At 38.0% G+C, this 14,267-nt stretch overlaps 1 protein-coding gene across 1 annotated transcript in view; it reads left to right on the top strand.

The window, feature by feature from the left end:
* DERA (deoxyribose-phosphate aldolase) overlaps positions 1-14,267 on the top strand; it is a gene marked incomplete at both ends in the record, with an annotated part of 52,185 nt that overhangs the window by 12,602 nt on the left and 25,316 nt on the right. Inside the window, 2 exons of the mRNA XM_079542735.1 lie at positions 297-431; positions 8,249-8,377. Coding sequence (XP_079398861.1) covers positions 297-431; positions 8,249-8,377 — 264 coding nt within the window. The remainder of the gene's footprint in view (positions 1-296; positions 432-8,248; positions 8,378-14,267) is intronic.

The following is a 14,267-nucleotide window of genomic DNA, read 5'->3' as shown; positions in this document are numbered from 1 at the left end:
GTTTCACATACGAGTTCACTCCTTCTTTATTCAGTTCTATAGATACTGTTCTTTTGTAGAATGTTTTGGAGAAATTTATGTCTTATGGAAGAGACCTTTTCATAAGAAGCAGTTAGTATCTGCTGGATGGAGGGTAGGATCAAGTGCCTTTAGGTTTTTGATTTGTGATAGGGATTTAAAAAGAAAAAAAAATCAGTGGCTTTCAAATTCTTTGGTGTATTAGAAGTACACACAATTTTATGTTCAATTTATAAACCAAACTTTCTCCCCCCTACCCCCATTTCCATCCTTGTTAGTGGCTGCTGGGTTTCCATCTGGACAAACTCCTCTAGAAACGAAACTGGCTGAAATAAAGCTGGCTGTGCAGTATGGTGCTAGAGAGATTGACATCGTCATTAGCAGGAGCCTGGTGCTCAGTGGCCAGTGGGAAGGTAAGGAAGCTAAACCTATGTAAGTGTATGTGCTAGTTCTGTCTCTTCCCCCCCAGTTTCTACATTACTAGTCCTTAAAGAATTTGATCCTTCCCCAGAGACTTTCTGATCATCTGGGACACTGAACTAAATCAAAGTAATTTTACTAAAGCATGACAAATTATCAAATTTCTTAAAAAGAATGCTGTTACAGGTTAGGAATTCAGAATTGCTTTATGCTTTAAAGATTGGGTCTGTTGTTTCTATATTTTTGAGCATTTTCCATACAGAATTAAAAAAATAGCAAGTGAAACGGAGGAGAAATGAATGCCGACAATCTTTGAACAGTTTTGTTAAGCCCCTCAGGGGGCTGCTAATGTAAATGATATCTTATTAAATACACATTTCAGTTCTTGACAAAAATGTGTATTTTCATTGTTTTCTTTTTTAAAGTTGAGGGTACAAATTGACTGTTCATATTATTTTTGATGTTCCTGTGCCTGTAACCTGCAACTAATTAGTAAGAACAATAATGCTGAAGATGGTTTTTGCTCTAATTGCCTCCTTAATGTACTGTGAACGGTTCACCTTAAGTGCTGACAATGCTCCTACAACTAATCTCAGTGTGAAGGTAAACACATCATTGTCTTGGAGTGAATTTTCCATTTAATTGTGTAATGCAGTACTGTAATAGCTTGTGTGATTGGAAGACTCCATAAAAACACTGGTACCTGGTTTTGGTTAAGGAAGTAGAGACATCGCAGTAACAGATCATGTTTTCTGATTTTGGGCTTCTTTCAGTTATCATTTAGAATTGAATTTGAAAAACTAACAAGCAAAACACCTGAAGTTTGTGCATCTGTTTCTTCAAGACTCGTATCTTGTTTGCCATTTGGTCTTACATCTTGACCTCTTCATCTCCATTCCTTTACCTTGAAATAAATGCATGTTTACAAATGTTGGGCTTCTTGAAGGCAGATGCTGTAGCCATTTGTTTCTGTCTTGAGTGATTCAGATACAGCCTCTGAAACTGATGGAGGATGGAGACTAGGAGACTGAGAATGGTGGTTCAAATTCTGTTAGCCAACATTAAGATTGTATGCACACTTTCCTATGCCATGCTTGTGACTTGTAACAAGCCTTATGTACAGTTAGGAAGCATGTTGCTCCTCAAGTGGAGATACTTAACAGGTCTTGGATACAAAATGACCTAAGTCCAGTGGTCTTTCTCCAGCACTTAGAGAGAGGGGAAAAAAAGTCCATCACACTGAACTTAGAAAGCAGCTTGAATTTGTGTCTAAAAATGTCTGTTGCTATCTTACGAAAATTTTTGACTTAACCATTCTTACTGTGCTTCAAACTTCATGGTACATTGCTGTTCGATGCAAGTTGCACAGAGCAGAGGTCAGGAAATTAGGGCATGCAGGCAGTTACAAGTGCAAGCTCTACATTATACAGCCCAATATTATGAGAAGAATTGAGGAGAAGCACAGTTCGATTCAGAGAGAGAGTTTTTACCAGTGACTGAAATGAATTGGACATACACTGTCAGATTTTTCCTGTATGGGAAGTGAACTGTTTCAGGTGATCGTAAGTCACAGGGGAGGAGGACATAGACGTAAGAATGGTGGATCTAGTATAAAGCTATCAGTTTACTAAACAAATAAGATTGATATTTGATTTGCTATTTATAGTCTTCTATCTACAGCCAAGGTCAGGACAAGCTCAAAAGGCATCCGTATCTTTTACTGAGGGTAGCTTTTTTGGCTGCCTTGCAGTTATGATAGAAACTGTTTATATTTAAAACCCAAGTATATTTTTATGATTATTTTGTTATGTTGTCATTCTTTGAGATCTCGGATACTACTGACAAATAAGTATTGACCTTTGGAGTACTTTTGTCTTAACTGTTTGTGTATTTCTAGCTTCATATATTTTCAGTCTGTTCCATAGTTGGGGTCACTGTGATGGAGTAGTATTGCTCTGTGGTTTGTTTCAGAAGCTTGTACTGTTAGTGAATATTTTATTGCTTGAGTGTCCAACGTTTTGGGTTGCCTGGACTGCAGTAAGGGAAGAAGTCTTGAGCCATGCATACATAGGCTGTTCCAAAAGTAATGCCTCCCATTTATTTTCATGGAAACTGCAGCAGATACAATGACTATGAAAGTCACAGTTTGATAGAGCAAATTCTCAGCTACAAAACACTATTTTTCAGCAGAATCACCAGTGTTAGCTATGCATTTTTGCCAATGATGAACAAGAGTCTGCATATCATGCTCATCAAAGTGACCCACTGTTGCTGTTGCCACCTGCCACCTCACTGTGCTCACATCCACTATTTTGTCTCTGTAAATGTTCAGCAAGCATTGATGATTGTCAGTGGGTGCAACTTTTTCTGCGGGGAAGAATTCAGTGACATGCCTTTACTTTATACACTCTTCCACATCAGATGCCATTTTGTCAGACTACCCCTCCACTGCCATCTGTCACATGGGAACAACACGTAATGGAGCATTGGTGGGAAGGTTGAACCTCTACTGCCATGCTGCCAACATCCATTTCTGATGGCGTGTATCAATAAAGTAGGAGGCATTACTTTTGGAGCAGCCCTCCTAAAATATAGTTAATGCATATAAGTAACAAAACTTACTTTAATTGTCCGTATTTTTATTAAAACCTTAAAAAAAAAAAAAAAAAAAAAAAGGCAACAAAACCATAAAACTAGTGGGATATTTGACCCTGCTTTTGTGAAGCTTATCGGTCTGGTTTGATGTTAGTGGTTGCCATTCTGCATGAGCTCTCAAGCTGCTCATCAGAGAATTTTTGATGAAATTCTCCTGAATGGAAAACGTGCACAGCTGCATATTTTGCACTTTTCACAGGACCGTGTTTAGCCAGTGTATCCAAATGCATGCAATTATTTGCCATAACTTGAGCTAGCACTGCACTGTGCACTATCCTTCCACTGGTTTCCGCTGAAACAGCTTTAACAGAGCTACAATATTTGGTTGTTGTTGAGGGATGAATGCGTTCCTTGGGCTGGCCTCAGGACTGAGCCACTGTCATGATGGCACAGGGCAGGGGGCAGGCTGCATTTTGAGCAGATTTTTAGTATTATTGAGACACTTTATGTCACTCGAATATATTTTCTAGATCTGATCTTTATGAGGTAATTGTAATGAGGTTTGTAATAGTGCTGAACGTGAAAGCAGCTTTATTGGGCAGCTAATTCAGGTTGGAAAAGAATCTTAAATGTTTATGAGCTAATATATACGTACCTTTTACAAGCAATTTGCTTTTGGAGCAATAATACTTTACAATAGTTTACTAAACCATTGTCTTGTATTACTTAAGGAAGTATAAATTAAGCTTAAAAATCAGAATTTAGATTATGTCTTTAACCACAGCATGTGAAGCCTGTGGGTAAAGTGTGTTGAAGCTGACCAACAAATTTCTGAAAGAAGCTGGATATATTCTCCATACATATCGTGGTTTGCTCTACCTTCTGAAACTATCTGAGGTTTGATAAAATTACTTTTAGTTTCACAGCTTTTAGCAAACACTGATTATACCACATCCAAATACTTGACAACCACTAATAATGGTTGATTATCATTTGCTCTTTGTCAGTTGAAGTTTCCTGTAAAAAAAAAAAAAAAAAAAAAAAAAAAAAAAAAGGGTGCAAAAATAGAATAGTCTAAGAAGTTAGAGCATGGCTGCATCCATGAAATGCATTGCTGTAACCTCATTATGAAAGCTGCCTTTCAATCCTTGCTAATAAGTATTCAGTTATGAGTGCAAAGTCTTTTTTCAGTAATTGGGCCCCCCCTTTTATAAGCTGCAGAGATAATATACATATTATCTGTTCTGCAGACTTGAACAAGACTCTACATGTTGTTTGAAAATATTTTATTGGAATTTTCCATTTTCTAGATTTGCAAGCTGACTTGGGACTGTAAAGTCTGCATAATTTCTTTTTTATACTGTCAGCAGCAGCTCAGACTCCTGAAGCCAAATTCTGTTTTCAGTTTCATGTGAATCACTGGAGCCTGGAGTTGCACATATGTGGCTGAGAGCAGAACTGATAGTCGTGTTGTGCTGATAGCCTCGTGCTTGTCATTTTGTTAACAAACCTGCCATTAATGTGCAAGACAGAAGGCATTCCAGCTCATTTTCCAATTTCCTAACATGATTACCTTGATCTTTTGGTCGAACAGAAATTGAAACATCGTCCCTTCTCATCTCAGTTTCTACCATTAACATCAGTCAATGTGAATGACTAGTTGAAAACAGTGAATAAACTGAATTTAAAGAAAAAAAAAAAAGTGTTTTTATCACATTTTTTTTAGAAGAGCAGTTTCATAAAAATTAAGCTGTTTTTATTCTTCCTTTAACATTTTCATACCCTGTGTAAGAGACGTATTATTCCCTTCATTTGATTTTAAGACAAATGTATTGGACCAAATCAAAATACCATAAAGACAATCTAGGGCAGATCATAGCCAGTATTAATTGATAGGGATGTTTGCTTGAGAGACATGAAGGGAGAGGCACATTTTCTCTGTTGTATTTAATAATAGCTAAATATCAATGGAATGTTTGTACTGAATATTTGGAAATTCAGTAAAGCTTAAAAAAAAAATCGTCACCATCCAGCACTTATATTTTATAACTGTGCAACTATTATATATAGATATATCTATGTATCTATATAGAAATATATAGAAAATATTGCTATAAAGGATTTTTTCTCTCCTATAAAATCTGATCTTTTCTGACTTATATATGCATACAATAAAAGCGTATTTGAAGTTCGTAAAAATAGTAAGGAATGTTAAATAAATGGGAGCAAAGTAGAATATAATTCTTGTATCACACTCATTTTAACTGCTTAATCAGCAGAGGTACTACAGACTGCAGCAATGAGCATCTGGGTGTAAATATAATCTATGTAGTACAGCTAGCTTTGATTCTGGTTTTGTTTGTTTTCTTTGTGTGTGTTTTTTCCTGATTTAATATGTGTAGTGTTAGTGCTGTATTTGAGATGCTACACAGTATTGGCCATTTGCTTTGAGAGCTCTTCATTATTATTTCCACTGTTTTTAAGAGTCAGAAGAAGAATCTCTTGCAAGCTTTTCGTGGTGGTTTTAGCTCATAGCTGAGAATATGCCTCTGGAGTTTCCTGTGTTGGAGATTTTCCTAAATGCTTTCTGCCACTTCTGCTACCCAGAGCAGCCCCATCTGCTCTGCCAGCTACTACTAGTGTTCTGCAGAGGTCAGAAGTATGCCAAGAGCCATGGTGTCCAGCTCTGCTCCCGTCACTAAAGAGCTTGAGAGAGCCAGGTAGCTACAAGATTGAAATTTGGCAGCACAACCTCTCTTAAAAATGGCCCTGGACTTCTTGAAAAAGTGACTGTATATTCAAGTGCAATCACTCTTCAGTCTTTTGAGAGGAAGTTTTGAGTTGATTGAGTAATTTCTCTTTTTATTTAAATCTGATTGAGTACCCTTTTTATTTTTGAGAGCAATAGGAGTTCATGCATTGTTTCTGAAACAAAGCAGTGCCTGCTTGACCTGGGACTAAGGTGTTCAGTCTCAGGTGCTCTGGTTAATTTTCTCTTTCCCAGAGATAGTTGCGTTTCTATTCGTACTTTTACTGTAGGGCTGAGAATATCCTGTGAGTGCCAAATACTCAATGCAATAATTGATCTGTGAATAGAGTGTGAATAAAAGAAGAGTATTTATTACCTCCACACCTGCCCCATTAACACATGCCTACTGTTCCACCACCTCAAGTAACCTGACAGACACAGATGATTGAAGATCTTCAGTTGTTCCTGTCTGTGGGTTGATGCATGCTGTCAGATAGAGAGACAATTCAAATGATCTTGGCACTAATTGCTTATAAGTGTACTTTCCAACAATAGGGAGAGTGCTGTAGCTGCAGAACTAACTTCGGAGAACAACACAGTTACGGAAATAAAATTTCTTTTCATGGAATCCAAACTAAATGTACATTTTGTTGATTTTGTTTTGACATTTTTGGCAGTGTATCTTAAAGGTAGAGAAAACTTGAGTCTTTTCTTGTTGTTACCGAAACTAGAACATGAAAGCTGCTTTTTCTGGCTTTCCAAAGGCTTCAGGAAAGACTCACTCCACAAAAAGAAACTGTGTTTGGATCTAACACGAGTAGCATTATCAAATGCACAAGAAAATAGCACAGGTGCTTTGTATTTCCTATTTTTTTTTTGAGTCTTGATTTGATGTAGAAGGTTTTTGGAGTATCATCAATTGATCAATAAAACATGTTAGACCGCATGCTAGTACTGATTAATTCACACCTTTGGTACACAGTAAGAAACAAGGTGAAGCCTGGTGTCTATAAAGGGATTTGCTAAGTACGTTAGCCAGTTGTCTACTAATGTGTGTAGTATGTCTCTGAGGACCACCGCAGTGATCCCAGCCCCAGCAGCCTGGTAAACCCACAGCATCAGTAGGACTTGGCAACATGGCAGGTAAAGGAGGTGTCCAGCTGGAGAGCCTTCTTTGGGACTTGTCTGGGGACTGAGACAGTATGCTGAAAAAGATAATCCTGGACTTTAGGAAAATTTGTTAAAGCTGGTGTTTTTTTGTCTTCTATAAATGAACTTTTTCATTATGTGTGTTTAAAGATTAAGTATAGTTTCTGAAAAGGACTCTTATAAAAGATACTATTTGCTTATTTTGCCTTTTTTTTTCCTTCTAATTCAGATTCCAGAAACGTTGGCAGCACACTGTAAGAGCTGCTTTTCTCCCTGCCACTAGTATTAGATGAGCCTTAATCATCCCCAAGTGGCCAGACTGTAGCAGCTATATTTCCACAACTTCTCACTCTTTTAATCTCTGGAAGTTTATTATTTGGGGGGGGGGGAGGGGGGAGGAAGGGATGGGACTGCTGAATTTTGCCAAAAAGGGGTGGGACATTTTCTTTGTGCTCCCGTTTCCTGTCCAGTCTGCAAGTTCTGCTTTTTTTTAAGGAACTCAGTAGGCCTGAGTCCTCAGTAACTCCCTGAGGGGAGTTCATAGATGCAGATCCATGCAGAGCTGTTGAGCCATGAAGGTGCTACCTTGGACCTCAGGCTTTCCTCACCAGGGGTGTTAGCAGCCTGTGTTGATGAGGCTGCGTGTTTTCAGAAAACTTACGTTTTCACAAAACTTAGGATGGAATTTAAATACCTAAACACAGGCATCTAGCTCCTAATTGGCCTTCCTGAGACTGCCCTATGGAATTGGGGGTAGGATGGGCCCTAATAGATATGAGGTGCCTCCAGGAGTAGCAGGTGGAGGCCAAGAAAAAGATGTCAGGGAACCACAAATGGCACCAAGATCTGTAATTAGACAATTTGGCTACACCTCTGTTTTCTCAAAGGCTGAGCCCTGCAGAGATGGCTGTAGGGAACAGGGAGTGTGGTGACATGATGTGCAAGGGGAAACATAACTGTGCTTGAGTACTAATTCAATTTATTACCAAATCTATTGCTTAAAAAGCTGTTTTAAAATCAATTTTGTACATCATAGTGGGTTTTTTTTTGCTCCTGATGTATTCATGAGTGTTTGGCACACTGTGCACATTAGTAGTTTTGAGAGAAGCGACATTAATAGCTATTAAGTTCAGTCTGAAATTGTGTGGCATTGTTAATTACCCCCAGTCATGTAATTTATTGAACTTACAAAACTTAAGTTCTTGAGTGCTATGACTAATTATAAGATTGGAAATTAATCCAGAAGTGGAAATTACAGCCATACTTGAAAATGTCTCTCAGCCAACTTTGATCATTTTCAAATGCTTTTATCCACAGGTCTGTATGAGGAGATCCGCCAGTGCCGTGAGGCCTGTGGAGAAGCTCACATGAAAACAATCCTAGCAACAGGTGAACTGGGGTCCCTTGCTAATGTCTACAAAGCCAGTATGATCGCTATGATGGCAGGTAAATATAAGGCTTCTTCTTTTTAAGCTAAGAATGTCTTTACTATATTATTCATGAAGCGTAAAAAATTCTCATTGTGAAAGTTTAGTTTTGCCTATAGTAGGCAAAAATTGTTATACAGCAATTACCGAAGTTGCAGGTGTAGTAATGAAGTGTCATTTGTTTTGTGTAATCTACAAAAAGGTACAAAATGTTAAATAACACTTAGAAATGCTAAGCAACAGGATTGGTAGGAAAAATTTGTCTTCAAGTGTCTGATCTTTGGTATTTTTGATAAGGGCACATACATTTGGGGCAGATAGACGTTATCCACATAGTGTCAGTGAGTGTACAGAGGAAGTGTGAACAGGTGCGTTGTGAGCCTGTTATAAATGTAGATGGGCAGATCTCTTCCTTGAGATGATTTATGCTGACTACAACTGTTTTTGGTTTGTGATCATTCCTAATCACCTCTACAGGAGTGTGGTTTGAGTAATCCAACTATGCTGGGGATTCATCAAGAGGAAGAGTATCAATGATGCAGCAGGTGCTGGAATGCTCTAGATTATAACTGTTTTTAAGTGGCACTCTCGAAAGTGGGACAGTTAATACTGACAGTTAAATGATGTTCAGTTTTGCCTACTTCAAACAGGACTTCAGGGCTGTGGTTCAATGCAATCTTTACGATGCAGAATGTTCTTTGTTCTCTGTTCTAAACATCTGCTTCTTCCACCATTCTTGAAGGAAGGCACCTCTCTATTGCCAGAGGGAAATGTAAAGATATCCCAAAAACCACTGTTAGTCCATATTCTAACTAAATTTTGGGTCATTTTTGTCGATTTTTTTTTCCTACTATAAGATCTTCAGACCTGGAATTTCTTATTTTAGGGGAAGAAAAGGTCATTTGAGTGTCTTGTCTGTATTTAAATAAATATTCAACTTGCAGCTGGCCTCCTTGTCTTTTTACACAGTGCTTATCTTAGATGGAATGAGAGGCTTTTATGTTTTTTGCTTGCTCAGCTACAAAGTCAATTAGTATCATTAAGTGCACAGTACAGTATTATGCTAGTAAATATTGTTTTTAATTAGAAGAGGTACAAGAAATGCATTTCCTGTCATTTATACCATTATAATTATAATCTTTTTTTAAAATTTATTTAAGAAATTCAGATTGTGAGGCATTAGAACATTTTCAGGTTTTTTGCTGGTGTAGTTTTTTTGAAATACAGCAGATGGCTCTATTGTTAATGATTTCTCTTGCATGGTTATTCATTTTATGAGATACCTATCCATACAAGTATGTGCAGTAATTCCCTTATTTCAGTCTCTTGCTTTTTCTTTGTGGGTAAGTATAAAAATAAGAATGTACATACATGCATTGAAGGCCAAATTTTCAAACTGCGACTTGTCAGAGTAGCTGAGAACCTCAAATTCCAGATATTTGTTTGATTTGCATACTTGTAATATTTTGGGGTAAAGAAACTTGGCATGGTAGGTTTAAGCTCTCGCTTTTGTGACCATATGTTTTTACAACTGGTGCTCTGATTTAAGTGAAAGAAAGAAAAGAAGGTTTAGCTGATCTTGTGGATATGCCGGATCCTAGGGATTTTTATTTGAAATAAATGTGAAAAAGCAGCACCTCTGATAAACCTGATGCTAGTGATTAATTACATGAGAGGAAATGAGTTACACGGTATATTGGATTTGATTGCAGAACTGGATTTAGAAGTTTTTTCCGCCTCTGGCCACTTGTTCTTGTCCTTGAACCAAAATTTGCTTCTCCTTTAGCTATGTTGTTAGAAGTGCTCTGTAGAACTGAGTTATCAAAATTGATAGCTGAAAACTACTTCAGAAGGGGATAACTAGTTTTGGGGGTTTTTTTTGATTTATTATGTTTTGGTTTATTTTCTTTTAAAACTGTCACCACCTTAGGAACCTAGATTACTGCCTTGCCTTTACAACTTGCTGTTGTATCGGTGCAAGTGAGTATGTGGCATATAGTCCTTAACCTGCTTTCACTGTGCAGTGCATAATGCAAGTCTATCATGTAGGGAGTACAAAATCATAGCCTTATGTATGTTCACATTTCTGTTGTTGAGCATACACACTCACACATAGGTCCTGAAGCACTGAGCTGTTACAGCATGTTTTAAAGTACATGCATGTACCTTGCCAGAAACTACAACAGATACAGAGAGCATGATAACACTACTTGGTAGAGCAGAGTCTCAGCTACAAAGCAGTATTTTTCAACATACCATTGCTACCATTAGGTATGCATTTTCACCAGCGATAAACAAGCCTGCATGCCTTACTCTATAAAAATCTGCACCAGTAAAAGGTGATCCAGTGTTGCTGTCACCACTACTGATGTGCACCACCCACCACTTCACTGTGCTCACATCCAGTGTTTCATCTCCAGAAACATTCAGCAAGTGTTGATGAATGTCAGTGGGTGCCATTTTTTTAGCATGGAGGAATTAGGTGACAGCCCTTTGCTTCATGCGCACTTCTATATCAGACGCCATTTTGTCAGGCTGCCCCTCCTGATGTCATCTGTCAAACAGCAACAAAATATAACTGAATATTGTCAGGAAGATTCAACCTCTATTGCTGTACCACCAACACCACCTTTGACATTGTAGGCCAGCATAATAAAATAGCAGACGTTACTTCAGAGCAGCCCTCCTATTTCCCATCTGTTTCATTTGTGAGACGCAGAAGACTGGAGACAAAAGAGTGTCACAGTGTGGATCTAGCAATAGCCACATGATTGAAAAGCTTGCCTGGGATGTCTGGCACCTGGGCTCACTGACAGGTCTCCCACACAAAGGTGAGTTTTATTTGTGTTTGCCATTAAGAGTCTCAAGCCCTCTTTATAAAATTACTCTGCTTTTCACAAAGCAATTATCTGAGCAGCGAATGCCATGCAGATGACTCCTCTCCCAAGTACCTTTCCAAAATTTCTGTATAGTCATCCTTGTGGTGATGTGTGCACAAGGAGTGACTGATGTGTGCAGGGAGGATCAAGTTCCATTCAGTCTGATTCAGCTTCCAAGTAGGGGGGTCAGCTGCACGAATGACTGACTTGAAATGGCATGCCAAAACATCAAGTAGTGTGAAAAGTGTGCACCTCCACATTGGCTGGAATTTTAAAATAATACTAAGAGCCACGTTCAGGCTGGAGTGGTGTGTCTGTGCACTTCTATATTCAGAAGTGTTTGCTTCGACCATGTCTGTAGGCAAGCAACTGTGCTCTGGAGCACAGTTTTCATCCAAGAAACAGGCTGAGCCCAACAGGATGTGCAGCTCCCAGCAGTGCACTGGAGGCCAGGGACAGCTTTCGAAAATGTGGTTTGTACAACATTCTTGTTGGGGAGAAGGGTGTCTTCACAGTGAATTTAATAATAATTAGCCTCATTTGAAGGAAATACAATAATTTGCATCTTTTTTGGCTCATTCTGTGTCTGAAACCATATCTCTCCTAAGTAACGTCTATTTTTTTCTTCCTTCTCTAGCACACTACATAGAGAAAAAGACATCAGAATGGAAATAGGCAACTAGTTCTTAAAGTCTTTTAAGTCACCCTTTTACATATTTGACTGACATGCTAAAAATTATTCTGGAATATTTAAGTATCTATTTCTGAGTGCTGTTCTGAAAGAGGCTGACAGCCCTCTAAGGACAGTGAGTCAGCTAGCAAGAATAATTCTTGCAGTGCTAAGGAGGAGATAATGGAGAAGGTAAGGAGTGCACAGCACTGGATCAGTGTCACTACCAAAGAAGTACATTGTTTTCAGAAAGCTGAGATAAAGTCTCAGACAAACAGGGAATTTTTGTTCATAGTTTGTACTGTCCACTGCCATTTTTTGGGCTTCTTAAAATCTTTATGTTGGGTTTGAATGCATGAGCTTCCCAAGGGCAGCTGACTGCATCTTTAATTCCACCAGAAAATTTACAAATGCTGAGCAGAGCAAACAAATTAGGGATTTTCAGCATTTGATTTGGTTGAGCTCCGTTTCTATAGGAGAAACACAAATGTACATCTTTGTAACCTCTTCAAGAGACAGTTCTGAGGAACACAAATAGGAGTGCTTGGCTCCCTAGTACTAGTGCGAACTACGCCATGTTTCTTCATCTTGTTGTCTTTAAAAACAAACAAGCCACAAACATCTTGTTCACTGTTTTGTTATGACAGGGTGACAGGTTTTTTATTGTTACATTTTTGACACAAACTATATTATAAAGCGCCAAGGAAGCCAGATAAGGAAAGGAAAGATGGTAAACTTGCAGTGGGAAAGGAAAGCTCCCGTAAAGTTGAGGATGACTTTATTACATAAAGTTTTTATTTTGGAAAGTTACATTTTAACAATATTACCTATTTGGAAAAACTTTATCATTTTTTATAAGAATTTGTGTTAAATAAGGAGCTAGAGGCTAAGTAAATGTGCATTGCTTTAAAAGTAAAAACTTTTGTGTCTTTTTAACTGTGAAAACTGGTCTCCACAGTATACTTCATTTACCTCATTCTTTGGGAATTTGAGAGAAATGCAGCAGTGGCATATGAGAGATACTTGTTTTCATTACAAATAACCAAACAAGTACCTATGTAAAGATCAGGAAGAAGAGATGTATGCTCACTGTTATTCTACTAAACATATAGATTTCAAAAATTTTTTGTAGGTCATGAAGTAGTCAAATAAGTTGAGATACTGACTCATAAAAATTGAATTTAGAAAGGGAATGAGTTTATGCTAAAAAGCCATAACGTCTAGATTTTCTAGCATAAAGAAGCATGCAAAAATTATCAAAACCTGGCTGAGGCAATAAAGTCTCTCATGCCAATGGGCCAGAAGAAGAAAATTAAACCATGTGGAATCTGCAGACAGAAGTTTTGGGATGCTTTGATGCTTTTAATTCCAAAATGAGCAGAAATAATACAGCCATCATTTTCACAGCAGAACCTAAAGCCACAAATAGGCTGGCTTTGTCTTAGCTCTAGGGAGAAACTGGCTGAGAACTGTCGTATTCAGTGTTTGGCTCTGAATGCAGAGAAACAGGAGTTCCCTTAAGAAAACTCAAGACACAAAAGTACTGCTTGAAAAGGTTTGTTCAGAAATCCCGAAGATCAGAATATCCCACCACACAAAAAGCCAGTCCTGAATTAAGAAAAGATATAAAAGTGCAATTAGTAAATGAAGAGGATCCAAGAAATGTGGTTTGGGACATCAAAGAATAATGCCTAGCTACGCAGCTCTAAGTGAGATTGCTGTACTGTAATTAATGTTGCTGCAGATCCAATTTTAGCGTGAATAATGGAAACACAAATTCTGAAATACTAATAATTGTTGCTGTTTTGAGCAGTGTCTTATAAAGATTTGTTTGGATCCAGGATAGATGGTGTGGCTTTAAACTTCTGAGTGTTAGGGATGCATTTTGTACTGTTGACTGTGGGCTGCTGTGGTCCAAAGCAAAAGTTCTGCCGATTGAGAAGCTAGGCATGCTTTGTGCAGATAATACTGATGTAGGAAATAAGACTGATGAATAAGTAATAGTACTTGGCACTTAGATAGCACTTTACATTTTCAAGATACATGCAGACATTAGCAGAAGAAATCTCGCAACAGCCCTGTGAAGTATGAGATGAAGATCGTAACAGACAAGTCAAAAGTCAAGCTGAGATCAGTTGCAAGGCTTCAGATCCTATGTTCACACCAGAGGCTGAAGCTTCTGTTCAGTAGCATTTCAGCTGTATTACATTTAAAGAAAAATGTGATTTAATTATGTGTCTACATTCAGCTGTAACTTGATACTGGTGAGACAGTTATTAGAGCCCAAAGCAAATGAAAGGCAAATCAGGGGTGGAGGCTTGGTAGTTAAAATGAATCATGGTTTCAGTTTGTCTCTTTTT

The sequence above is a fragment of the Tetrao urogallus genome, assembly GCF_951394365.1.
Source record: "Tetrao urogallus genome assembly, chromosome: 1".
Lineage (NCBI taxonomy): Eukaryota > Metazoa > Chordata > Aves > Galliformes > Phasianidae > Tetrao > Tetrao urogallus.
Note: the sequence above shows the minus strand (reverse complement) of the source record. Positions and strands in the feature narration are given on the sequence as shown.